Source organism: Phodopus roborovskii, unplaced genomic scaffold (assembly GCF_943737965.1).
Source record: "Phodopus roborovskii unplaced genomic scaffold, PHOROB, whole genome shotgun sequence".
Classification (NCBI taxonomy): domain Eukaryota; kingdom Metazoa; phylum Chordata; class Mammalia; order Rodentia; family Cricetidae; genus Phodopus; species Phodopus roborovskii.
The window spans coordinates 29,234,644-29,247,494 of NW_026126434.1; the positions used below are offsets into that span (position 1 = coordinate 29,234,644).

Sequence of the window (12,851 nt, forward strand, 5' to 3'; positions counted from 1 at the left end):
TGACCCTCCTTGGACATCTGGGGCGCTCACGCCTCCTGTAGGTTGGCAGGCGCCGCCTGCTGGCCGCTGTGCGCAGCGCCCGGACCTGGGCAGTGAAGTGAAAGCGAAAGTGACGGACCGGGCGCCCTCACAGCGAGACTGTCGCTGGCACACCGGGGGGGATTCAGTCTGGGGAGAAGCAGATTTCAGAAGTGCTGCTGAGCTGCTGTTCTGCAGGTGAGTTCTTTTGTGGGAGAGCCCGAGAGCCAGCAGGTGCGGCCCACTCCCAAACCCTTAGTGTCCCCGTCCCCATCTCGCCCCCTCTGAGCGTTCCCCGTCTTAGGTCTTCTGCCGGGCACTCGCTGCCCCACGTCCTCTGCCCTGCTCTCCTGCCCCATTCAATGTCCCAGGTCCTCTGCTCCAGGTCCTAAGTCCCGCTCCCAGTGTCCCAGGTCCCCTACCTCTCATCCCTTGCCCAAGGTCCTCTGCCCCACTCCCTTGCCCGGAGTCCCCTGTCATTCGTCTTCTGTCTGGCGCCGCCTGCCCCAAGTCCTCTGTGGCCACATACCGCCACCACTGCACCCTAAAGACCCGGGGACTTCTGGAGGGAGTGTGACTTGGGACTGAGTCTTCTTGGTTAACATCAAGAAGCTTCAAGGGAACAGGTGTGGTAGCAGTAGACCCCCCCCCGTGTGTGTGTGTGTGTGTGTGTGTGTGTGTGTGTGTGTGTGTATTGTGACTTTCCCCAGTCTCTCAGGCAGGCAGCGTGCCATCTATCCCAGAAGAAGTGTGACTAGGAGGGGTCCTTTCCCGTGAGGCCGAATAAAATGAGGAAACCTGAGAAGCTTGATGTGGGTTTGGGGCCGGAGGCCTGTAACCAGGGTTGGAACTTTTCCCTTTCTTCCTGCAGGGCCCATCATGGCACTAGCCCACCTGAGGCCCTGGGCATCTTTGCTGCTGGTGGACATGGCTTTACTTACACTGCTGCAGGGGTCTCTGGGAAATATGCTTCCCCAGGGGCTTCCAGGACTGTGGCTGGAGGGCACCCTGCGACTTGGAGGGCTATGGGGGCTGCTAACAGTAGGAGGGCTGCTGGGACTTATGGGGACCTTTCTGCCCTTGCTCTGCCTGGCTACCCCGCTGTTTTTCTCACTGAGAGCCCTCGTGGGAGGCACCATGAGTGGCCCGGCAGTCAGAGTGGCTTCTGCCTCTTGGGGCTGGCTGCTGGCTGGCTATGGGGCTTCCGGGCTGAGCTGGGCTGTGTGGGCTGTGCTGAGCCCTCCAGGAGCCCAGGAGAAGGAACCAGGCCAGGAGAACAACAAAGGCTTGATGTGGCGGTTGCTGAAGCTTTCCAGGCCCGACCTGCCTTTCCTTTTGGTTGCTTTGTTCTTCCTCGTGTTGGCTGTGCTGGGTGAGAGGGAGAGGCCACAGTGAGGGGGAGGTGGGAGAAGGGCCTAGGCAGGGTGCAGCCTCCTTATCTTTCTTGTCTCTTTCAGGGGAGACCTTAATTCCTCACTATTCTGGTCGTGTGATTGACATCCTGGGAAGCGATTTTGACCCAGATGCTTTTGCCAGCGCCATCTTTTTCATGTGCCTATTCTCTGTTGGGAGGTGAGTGGGTGATTGACTTCAGGTCCCATGTCTGGACAGGCGCCCTCCATCCTGACTCTGATTTGCACAAAGCACAACATGAAATATACATGTTTCGTTTATAATTTTGGATCTACTCTGAGAATTTTCCTCTTCTGGACTCTTAAGTTTGGCCCGTTTTGGGTGTGTTCTAAACAAACACCCCCCCCCCCCCGTTCTTGTGAGTGAGCATGGAGCATGCCTGCACACTGGAGGTCAGAGGATGCTGAGTCAGCTCTGTCTGAGTGGGACCTAGGTCATCACCAGGTATGACCACACAGTGTGTTTTGATTTCTTAAAAGTATTCTTTGAGGCAGGTGACTCTCCAACACTGAGCTGTTTCATAAACAGTTGCTCCAGGGGCACTGCCGCTAGTTAGGTATGCACCTTGCTGTCCTGTACTCAGGATACTAGTGCACCACACTCCCTCCTGGCCCTTCCTTAAGATGCCCCCTTTTCTGTCCCCATCCACAAAATTTAGGACCCCCGCTCTGTGCCTCAGCCTCATGTCTAGTGCCACTCTGCTGTTTCTGCCTTCAGAACTGTCTGCCTGGCCTGGGGAGATAGCCCAGTGGGTCATGTGCTTCCCATACAAGCACTGGGAGAGTCTCTAATCCCAGAACAGGGCATGGAGTGAGGATAGGTGGATCCCAAGGCCATGGTGGCTGGCCAATCTAGCAGAAATGCTGGGATCCAGGTTCAGTGAGAAACCCTGTCTCAAAAAATAAAATAAAATAAAATAAAAAAGGTGGAGAGCAATCCAGGAAGACATGTGATGTCAACCTTTAGTCTTTGAACACACACACACACACACACACACACACACACACACACACAGAGAGAGAGAGAGAGATACACCAGGAAGTTATTTGCACCCACATGCAATACAGACAAACAGACAGATGACACACACACTCTGGTGGCTCCTTTTCATTCTTACTGTGATCACCCAAAGCCCCCCATTTTGTGTCTGCTTATCCAATATGGTAACTAAATTTGCATTTGAAGCCCATATTTTGTAAAACACCTGCTTTTGCACATTTAAAAACACTTCTTCCTTTACGTTTTTAATTATAAAAAAAGTTGGTTGATATAAGAGGATTTCCCAAAGTATGGAAGGTGACTGGGGGTGGGGGTGGTCTTCAGAATGGGAGGGAGGAACTTGTTGCTGTTTCCAAAGGAAGCACACATGGGTCCCTGAGCACACGGGGTTTGCACAGGTTGTAAGTGTGAGTCTGACCCCTTCCTACCCATTTATTCACATGTTCTCCCCTCCCCCTTGCCCCTTGTCTCCTTCCCCCAATCTCCTCCCTCCCCCTTCTGTCCATCTCTCTTTCCACCTCACCCTGATGCTATCTGCCCGCTGCCTCAGCTCCCTGTCTGCAGGCTGCCGAGGAGGTTCTTTCCTCTTCACCATGTCCAGGATCAACCTGCGGATACGAGAGCTGCTTTTCTCCTCCTTGCTGCGCCAAGACCTTGGGTTTTTCCAGGAGACCAAGACAGGTGAACCTGGCATCGGGGGTGGGGTCCTGTCTCTCCCTTGTTCTGCTGCTTCTCCCCCTCCCCCCCCCCAGTCTGGCAGTCATCTTTTAGAGAAGGGTAGAGGTGTAGTCCAGTCTCCTTGTAGGGAGAGGGGAGTGTGAGAGGTGAGGATGAGTCAGTGAGATGTCTTAGAGTGAGTTCTTGGGTTTCTGCAGTGTCCAGGTCCCCTCATCCTTACTGTTCTCCCCAGGGGAGCTGAACTCACGGCTGAGCTCAGACACCTCCCTGATGAGTCGCTGGCTCCCTTTCAATGCCAACATCCTGTTGCGAAGCCTGGTGAAGGTGATTGGACTCTACTACTTCATGCTGCGGGTGTCTCCCAGACTCACCTTCCTGTCGCTGCTGGACCTGCCCCTCACAATAGCAGCTGAGAAGGTGTACAACCCCCGCCATCAGGTATAGATGCATGTCACAGTGCTCTGAGAGGAGACTAAAGTGTAGAGGCGTGCAGATTTCACAAAGGGGGGGGGAGAGGGAGAGAGAGAGAGAGAGAGAGAGAGAGAGAGAGAGAGAGAAGCTCTTTTCAGCATCTACAGTTTATGGTATCCTTGTACCACATTTTCCTAGTTCAGTCATCCACCCATTGAGTTGATGAGGTGTGCACTGGATCTCTAAGCACAAGTGCTGCTTGTGCTGAGCTGTGGGTGAGAGGGAGGTGAGGAGGCATCTTTCTGGTAAGGTGGTGTCTTCTCATGAGCTTCTCAAAGTCTATGTATGCCCTTCCCACAAATGTTGGAGAATCAGTGTGAAGAATGCCTTAGGAGGTTTACATTTCATTTGTTTTTACTTTGTGTATTGCTTGTGTGTGATGGTCATCGTCTGTGTGCAGTACCCCAGGAGGCCAGAAGATGGCGTTGGATCCCCTGGATCTGGAGTTACAGACAGTTAATAGTGTGGATGCAGGAATTGAACCTGGGTCCTCTGGAGGAGCAGCTAGTGCTCTCACCCACTGAGGCATCTCTCCAGGCCTAGAAAGTTTCCCCTTTGACCTCAGCATGCATAATTGGATGGAGTGCAGAGGAGGGAGGACTTGGGTTGGGCAATCCTGAGTGAATTCAGTTCTCCCTTGGTCCTTTCCTTGTGTGAAAGCACTCAGGATGTAAAAACCAGCCTGTGGTGAAGGGTGGTGTTGGTGCTGGCTTTGATCCCAGCACTCAGGAGGCAGAGGCAGAGGCAGGAGGATCTCTGTGAGCTCGAGACCAGCCGGTTCTACAGAGTGAGTCCCAGGCCATCCAGGACTGCTTCACAGAGAATCCCTGTCTCTTAAAAGCCAAAACCAACCAAACAACAACAAAAACCCCACCATGTTGCTCACTTTTGGATCACACTGCGTTCAAAGCACAAGCCTTCTGATTCCCCACATTCCCCACTTTCCCCACAAACCTACTATCATTTTACTTTTAAAAATGTGAATAAAAGCCATCGTACTGGCTGTGGAGCAGTGGCTCATTGTGGCTTTGATTTGCATTTTCCTAACCGTTAATATTTTAAAATGTATTTTTACATGCTTGTGGGACATTTTGACACATTCTATGGAGAGATGTCCATCTAATTCCTTTTGTTGCTTTTGGCCATTTGGCTAAAAGAAATTCATATGCCCTTTTTCACTTTAAAAAATTTGTAGTTTTGTTTTGTTTATTTTGAGTTCTGGTTTTTGGCTTTTGGAGAGACGGGGTTTCACTGTGTTGCCCTGGCTGTTCCAGAATGCACTCTGTAGACCAGGCTGGACTTGAACTCAGAGATCTAACTGCCTCTGCCTCCGGAGTGCTGGGATTAAAAGCATGTGCCACAGCCACCTGACTTAAAATTTGCAGTAAAAGCCATTCTTCATATATTTTTAAAAATTGTATTTTTAAAATGTATTCTGCATATATTCTGGTTGTCAGTTGGCACGATGGGGACAGCATGAGTAGGCTAGTGACTCATGGGCTGTGGCAGAGTTCACCGAGACAGGAAAGGCAGCAGCAGAGGGTGACTAGAGACATGGTGGGACAGCCACAGCAGGGACAGCAGGGGCAATGAGCACACGGGAGCTCTCAGGGGCTGCTGTTGTGAGGGCCAGGCTGTGTTAAATGTCACAGCGCCCTGGGATAGTCACTGCTGGTCTGGAGGCACTGGTGGTCTTGCCATGAGTTATCTTGGGTTCAACATAGAGCACAGGTCTTAAACTGGCACCCACTTTGCAGCTGGGGCATGCTGTGGTTAACTCCCAGGAGATAACTGGTATGCTCAGAGGCAAAGGGCCCTGCTGAGCCCAGCCTGCCCTGAGGCAAAATAGTCATGAGGTGAAGTTAAGATTCCTAGAACAACTGCCTTCCCCCAAACAGCAGCTGCTCTAACCTCTTATCTGATTTACAAAGGTGCATCTTGGTGCTCTTCACTGTGTATGAGGCCCTATGCTGCAGTGTGGACAGGGTCCTGTGTGTCACTGTGGACAGGGTCCTATGTGTCACCGTGGACAGGGTCCTGTGTGTCACTGTGGGCAGGGTCCTGTGTGTCACCGTGGACAGGGTCCTGTGTGTCACCGTGGACAGGGTCCTGTGTGTCACTGTGGGCAGGGTCCTGTGTGTCACCGTGGACAGGGTCCTGTGTGTCACCGTGGACAGGGTCCTGTGTGTCACCGTGGACAGGGTCCTGTGTGTCACCGTGGACAGGGTCCTGTGTGTCACTGTGGGCAGGGTCCTGTGTGTCACTGTGGACAGGGTCCTGTGTGTCATTGTGGGCAAGTGTCCTATGTGTCCCCGTGGACAGGGTCCTATGTGTCACCGTGGACAGGGTCCTGTGTGTCGCCATGGACAGGGTCCTGTGTGTCACCGTGGACAGGGTCCTGTGTGTCACCATGGACAGGGTCCTGTGTGTCACTGTGGGCAGGGTCCTGTGTGTCACCGTGGACAGGGTCCTATGCTGCAGTGTGGACAGGTCCTATCTGTCTTTGTTGCCTGTGCCTTTGGTGTCCCACTTAAGAATTCATTGTCAAATTCAGTATCAGGAAGCCAGTTAATTGGGGCTGAAGAGGTGGCTCAGGGGTTCAGAGCCCTTACTGCTCTTGTAGAAGACTGGGGCTTGGTCCTAGCAACCACAAGCCAGTTATCCAGTGCCCACTTCTAGCTGCAGAGGTCCCTGCACACACACACACACACACACACACACACGCATGCACACACGCACACGCACACACACTCACGCGCGCGCACGCGCACACACACGCACACACACATGCACACGCACACACACACACATGCACACACAGAGTTTTTTATAAAGAGTTTTTACAGTTTCAACTCTGAAGTTTAGGTCTTTGATCCATTTCTAATTACAGGTCCTCCTTTTTAAAATAAAGGTCTGTTTTATCATTTGTGTATGTGCACATGCACTCGCATGTGTGTGCACATGTGTGTGGCTGCCCACAGAGGCCAGAAGACAGCACCTGATCCCCTGGAGCTGTGGTTGCAGGTGGCTGAGAGCTGCCTGGCATGGGTGGCTGGCACTGCATCCTGGTCATCTGGGGGAGCAGTGAGCTGTCTAAATGGCTGAGTCATCTTGCCAGCCAGGTCTTCATCTTTCTTAGCTACTGTCTCTTTCCCCATCTGACATCAGGTGGAAGGATTTACTTCCACACATGTCCTACAGTATTTACCAGTGAGAGCTCAGCAATGCACATTCTGTCCTTCCTTTTCTGTCATGAGTGTGTGAGATACACAATGGGGTGCAGGGGTGTGTGTGATACACAATGGGGTGCAGGGGTGTGTGTGATACACAATGGGGTGCAGGGGTGTGTGTGATACACAATGGGGTGCAGGGGTGTGTGTGTGAGATACACAATGGGGTGCAGGGGTGTGTGAGATACACAATGGGGTGCAGGGGTGTGTGTGTGATACACAATGGGGCGCAGGGGTGTGTGTGAGATACACAATGGGGCGCAGGGGTGTGTGATACACAATGGGGTGCAGGAGTGTGTGTGTGTGAGATACACAATGGGGTGCAGGGGTGTGTGAGATACACAGTGGGGTGCAGGGGTGTGTGTGTGTGAGATACACAATGGGGTGCAGGGGTGTGTGAGATACACAATGGGGTGCAGGGGTGTGTGAGATACACAATGGGGTGCAGGGGTGTGTGTGATACACAGTGGGGTGCAGGGGTGTGTGTGTGTGATACACAATGGGGTGCAGGTGTGTGTGTGATACACAATGGGGTGCAGGGGTGTGTGAGATACACAATGGGGTGCAGGGGTGTGTGAGATACACAATGGGGTGCAGGGGTGTGTGTGATACACAATGGGGTGCAGGGGTGTGTGAGATACACAATGGGGTGCAGGGGTGTGTGAGATACACAATGGGGGCGCAGGGGTGTGTGTGTGGGTGTGTGAGATACACAATGGGGGCGCAGGGGTGTGTGTGTGGGTGTGTGAGATACACAATGGGGGCGCAGGGGTGTGTGTCCATGGCAGGTGATGTTCTTTGGGAGCAAGATAGGGTCTCTTGGGGCTTCAGGTCCTTATGTTGGCAAAGCAAATAGTGAGACATCTCTCCAGACCCTCCCCTCCCCTCTTTCCCTCTCTTCCCTTCCCTTCCTCTCTCTTCTCCTATCCTCCGCTCCCCTCCGCTCCCCTCCCCTCCTCTCTTCTTTCTTCCTTTCAATATTCCTTCTGGAAAGAAAGGCAAGCAAAGCAACAGGGTGTAGCCCTGGAATGAAGCCCATGGTCTGTTGTGTTCTGACACATTAACCAGCTTATGCACTGTCTCGCTGTCTCTTTCCAGGCAGTGTTAACAGAGATCCAGGATGCGGTGGCTAAGGCTGGGCAGGTGGTCCGAGAGGCGGTAGGAGGGCTGCAGACTGTGCGCAGCTTTGGGGCTGAGGAGCAGGAGGTCAGCCGCTATAAGGAGGCCCTGGAGCAATGTCGACAGCTATGGTGGCGCCGAGACCTGGAAAGAGCCTTGTATTTAGCCATACGGAGGGTGAGGCGGCCTGTGGAGGGACAGGCGATGAGGAGCCAGACAAAGGAGGTTGGGGACCAGTGTAGTGCACTGGGCTGGGGGCTCACTGCTCTCTCCTTCCCTCCAGGTGATGGCCTTGGGCATGCAGGTGCTAATCCTAAACTGTGGTGTACAGCAGATCCTGGCTGGTGAGGTCACCAGGGGAGGCCTGCTCTCCTTCCTGCTCTATCAGGAGGAAGTGGGGCATTATGTCCGGGTGAGTGAGATGCCTTCAGTGCACACTTGTTGCTCTGTGCTTCCCCCTGTGCTTCTGGGCTGTGAGCATTTGTTTAACAAACCAGTTGATATTCTTATGGATAGTTTTAAACATGTTAAAAAAAAAAGACATTATAATGGACTTTCATTATTGTCAGTTAACAATGATCATAACCTTAATCTTAACTCAAACCCCAACCCTAACTCCATTGTAAACAAATGCTGACCTTAACCCATCCTAACAACTCAAATAGCCATGACCCTAACTTAACCCCACCACTACTAACCTTATCCCTGAGTGCAACCCAAAACTGAACCCTACCGCTAGCTTATACTAACCCTAACCCTAACCTACTCCTAACAGCCCACTGTGTTAGGTCTGCCCTTGCTCCCCTCATATTATTTTGAAACAGATTGAAAATATCACAGTCTTGTTTGTAGCTATCTCCATGTGCATCTCTAGAATATAAAACTCTGAAGTATGTAGTTCAAAAGCTATTACCATATCAAAAACTTAGCTGTGATTTTTTAAAATTCATCCAGTACACTCAGTGCTCAGATCTCCACAGGTCCACATGGTGTGATCGGTTGATGTCCTTTCAATCTCTCCATGTCTACTGCTTTAAAATTCCCCACCTTGCTATATGTTGAAGGAATGTGATATTTGTCCTGTGGTGTTTCCTGTGGGTCAAGCCCCTGGGGTATTATTTCAGTGTTTACCTCTAGCTCTGTTTCTGTTTCCTATCCACTGGTAGATAAGTATGAAACCTTTAGGATTCAGCATTTCTCTTTGTGTGGGTATGATTGTGTCCTTTTATTTTTTTTTAAAAGATTTATTTATTTATTATGTTTACAATATTCTGCCTGCATGCCAGAAGAGGGCACCCATTAGAGACAGTTGTGAGCCATCATGTGGTTGCTGGAAATTGAACTCAGGACCTCAGGGAGAGCAGCCAGTGCTCTTAACCTCTGAGCCATCTCTCCAGCCCATGGCTCTGCTCTTTATCTGGGAGATACAGCATATCATTGGAGGCCAGCCTGGGCTATGTAGCCAAAAGAGCAAAGACAAAGCCACCCTCTCTCTACTCCTAACTAAAAGCAGCCCCTCCGACATTCCCTACCCTGGTTTCAGCCAGGCCATAGATTAAAAGGTAGAAGCTCTTTTTTTTTTTTTTTTTTTTAGGGGGGGGGATAAGAAGGAGGGAGAGTCATGTTGCTGGGCAGAGTGTGCTAGTAGCTGAGCTGGGGACCTGGTTTCCAGTGGGGTCTGATCAGCTGACCTATCCATTCGGTTTTTGTTTTCCAGAACCTGGTGTGCATGTATGGAGATATGCTGAGCAATGTGGGTGCCGCTGAAAAGGTTTTCTGCTACATAGACAGAAAGCCAAATCTGCCCCAGCCTGGGACTCTGGCCCCTTCCAGGCTGGAGGGCCGCGTAGAATTCAAAGACGTCTCCTTTTCATACCCAAGTCGCCCGGAGAAGCCTGTACTCAAGGTACCCGCGCGGGAGACCCCATGGTCAGGGACTGCAGCCTGTGCATCATCTTCTCTAGGAAGCTGCCCTTATCTCTTCCCTGCTTTTCTAGGGCCTGACGTTCACGTTGCATCCTGGAAAGATGACAGCGCTGGTAGGACCCAATGGGTCAGGGAAGAGCACCGTCGCTGCTCTGCTGCAGAATCTGTACCAGCCCACCGGGGGCCAGCTGCTGCTGGATGGGCAGCCCCTGGTCCAGTATGATCACCACTACCTGCACCGCCAGGTGGGAGGGGCTCCCAAGAGGGAGGGGCAGGAGAGAGGCGCAAATCTGGAGAAAAGATGAGGCAGCCCCTGGGAAGAAAGGCTGGGGTCCATCCTGAGGAAGGCAGTGGAGGGACAGGAAGGGAGGCACTAGTTCTCTGCACGCATCCCCTCTGCACAGGTGGTTCTGGTGGGACAGGAGCCTGTGCTCTTCTCCGGGTCTGTCAAGGACAACATTGCCTACGGCCTGAGGGACTGTGAGGATGCCCAAGTGCTGGCAGCTGCCCGGGAAGCCTGTGCGGACGACTTCATAGGGGAAATGACTAATGGGATACACACAGGTATCTACTGGATAAACTGCTTGTGTTGCAAGCATGGGGACCCGAGGTTGATCTCTGAAATACATTTTATGGGGAAAAAAAAAAAAAAAAAACAGGCTGTGAGTAGTCTCAGTTTTGGGGATGCAGAGTCAGGAGGAGGCTCCTTAGGGTCTCATTCCAAGCCAGTGAGAGACTTTGTTCCATAAACAGACAGATACTGCCTGAAGAGCAGTCCACATACATACACCACCCCCAGCACACACACAATCTCATGTGTAAATACACATGCATGGGCGTGCACACACACACACACACAGAGGCACACTGGCTCACATACACACACACAGCCTCACATTCACACACACACACAGAGGCACACTGACTCACATATAACACACACACAGCCTCACATGCACGCACACACACACACAGGCACAGGCACACAGCCTCACACGCGCGCACACACACACACACACACACACACACACACACACAGGCTCACATGCATGCACACAGGAATTTACTTTGGGGTGATGTTTTTATCCTGTTGACCCTCCCTCCTTGCCAGTTCCCCTCTTGCCAGGCTTTGCTACCTCCTGATTGGCTAACAGAAGCTGACAGGGGTGGAGGGATAGGGGAGTCAGGGGTATGGGAGGTAAGGTGGGGTGAACTTGTCCTTCCCAGCTGGGAGGAACGTTTTCTAATCTGTTGTGCCTCAAGAGGAACTTTCTCTGGTTTCCTCAGAGATAGGGGAGAAAGGGGACCAGTTAGCTGTGGGACAGAAACAACGTCTGGCAATTGCCCGGGCCCTTGTGCGGAACCCACGGGTCCTCATCCTGGATGAGGCTACCAGTGCCCTGGACACCCAGTGTGAGCAGGCTGTGAGTACCAGTATGGGAAGGGCAGGGGACAGTGCAATTAAGGGATATGTTGAAGGGTCAGGTGGTGTGGAACTGGGCAGGGGTGGGCAGATGTCTCTCTGGTAAGGAGAGTGTCTGTACCTTGCAGAGCTGTGAATCACATGAATTGCAATGATTACTTTTTTGTTGCTAGACCAAAAACCCAAGAAAAAGAATTTAGAAGACAGGCCATTTTGGCTCGTGGGTTGAGAGAGCACACAAGCCATCACAGTGGCAGCATGGCTGTGGGAGTGTGTGGTTTGGACTCTTCACATCTTGGTGGATTGAGAAGCAGAGAGCGAAGGCTGGCAACCCAGCTGGTTCCCTCTTTCTCTCCTTTTCATGTGGTCCAGGACCCAGGGCATGGGATGGTGCCACCCATGTTCAGGGTGAATCTTTTTCCTCTCTGGATTCTTGCATCAGTCCTCACAGACACACCCGAAGATGTGCCTTGCCCATGCCCTGGGCTTTCTTAAGTTGAGTTGGCAATGAAAAGTAACTATCCTCAGGATGGAAAGGAGAGTGGTGTGGGGTGTCTGGTCCTCCATAGCTGCCTTTCCCAGTGGCAGCAATACAGCCAGGAAGGGCAGGCGATAGGAGTCAGCCCCTGCACAGCCACAGGGGATGCCCCAGCTATGGTGTCCCATTCTTGCTTTATCTGAGGCTTGTGACTGTCCTCTGCAGCTGCAGGCCTGGAGATCGAAGGGGGACAGGACGGTGCTGGTGATTGCCCACAGGCTGCACACAGTTCGGAACGCCGACCAGGTGCTGGTGCTCAAACAGGGGCAGTTGGTGGAGCATGACCGGCTCAGGGAGGATCAGGATGTCTATGCTCACCTGGTACAGCAGCAGCTGGAAGGGTGAGGTCTCCGGACACAGACCCACTGAGTGCTTCTCAGAACCGAGGCCAGAATCAAACCCACGGGACTGTGCTGGAGGCTGAAAAGTCAGGATAAAGACTGGGACCATTTTGGGCTTTTTATGTTTTGGTGACCTTGAGTGGGTGAGAGTTGGGGGATGGGGTGGTCATGGGTGGAGTGAGTGTTTTGAGGTTCTAGAAACAGTATTTTCTGCCTATTATAAAAATTATGTATAAAATGTTTTTCCTTAATATATGCTATGGTTAACATTGATTGACATTATCATAGCACCTAGAATCACAGACAAATATCTGGGCATGTCTGTGGGAGAGTTCTAGATGAGGTTAACTGAGGTTGGAATAACCGCCCTAACTGTAGGTGGCGCCATCCCCTGGGCTGGGGGCCCGGATTGCATAGAAGGGGAAAGTGAGCTGAACACCAGCATTATCTCTCTGCTTCCTGTGGATGCCATGTGATTAGCTGCCTCTCACTCTTGCCTTCCCTGGCATGGCGGACTGTCCCCTATGTGAGCCAAATTAAACCATCCCTCAAGCTGCTTTTGTCAAGCGTTTTGTTGCACCAACAGGAAAGTAACTCATACAATGTGTACATAAGAATAAGTACACATTCATATAGATGTCTTTCATATAGACATCTCACAAAGTGTAGTCCTGCCATTTACTTCACCAACACCA

General features: G+C 51.8%; 1 protein-coding gene across 1 annotated transcript; it reads left to right on the forward strand.

The window, feature by feature from the left end:
• The first annotated feature begins 138 nt into the window (after nt 1–138).
• Tap2 (transporter 2, ATP binding cassette subfamily B member) lies at nt 139–12,407 on the forward strand. The gene is made up of 12 exons (XM_051187251.1): nt 139–216; nt 890–1,390; nt 1,476–1,590; nt 2,981–3,111; nt 3,341–3,546; nt 7,908–8,105; nt 8,212–8,340; nt 9,646–9,834; nt 9,926–10,099; nt 10,259–10,418; nt 11,142–11,278; nt 11,981–12,407. The coding sequence occupies exons 2-12, from the start codon at nt 898–900 to the stop codon at nt 12,158–12,160; spliced, it is 2,112 nt and encodes a 703-aa protein (XP_051043208.1). The 5' UTR covers nt 139–216; nt 890–897; the 3' UTR covers nt 12,161–12,407.
• Nucleotides 12,408–12,851: the final 444 nt, after the last annotated feature.

Excerpts from the sequence above, each read along its gene's own strand:
- Tap2 (XM_051187251.1), top strand. The coding sequence starts at position 898 with ATGGCACTAGCCCACCTGAGGCCCTGGGCATCTTTGCTGCTGGTGGAC. Across the intron at positions 1,591-2,980 it reads TGCCTATTCTCTGTTGGGAG|CTCCCTGTCTGCAGGCTGCC; the intron begins GTGAGTGGGTGA and ends CCGCTGCCTCAG. Across the intron at positions 9,835-9,925 it reads CGGAGAAGCCTGTACTCAAG|GGCCTGACGTTCACGTTGCA; the intron begins GTACCCGCGCGG and ends CTGCTTTTCTAG.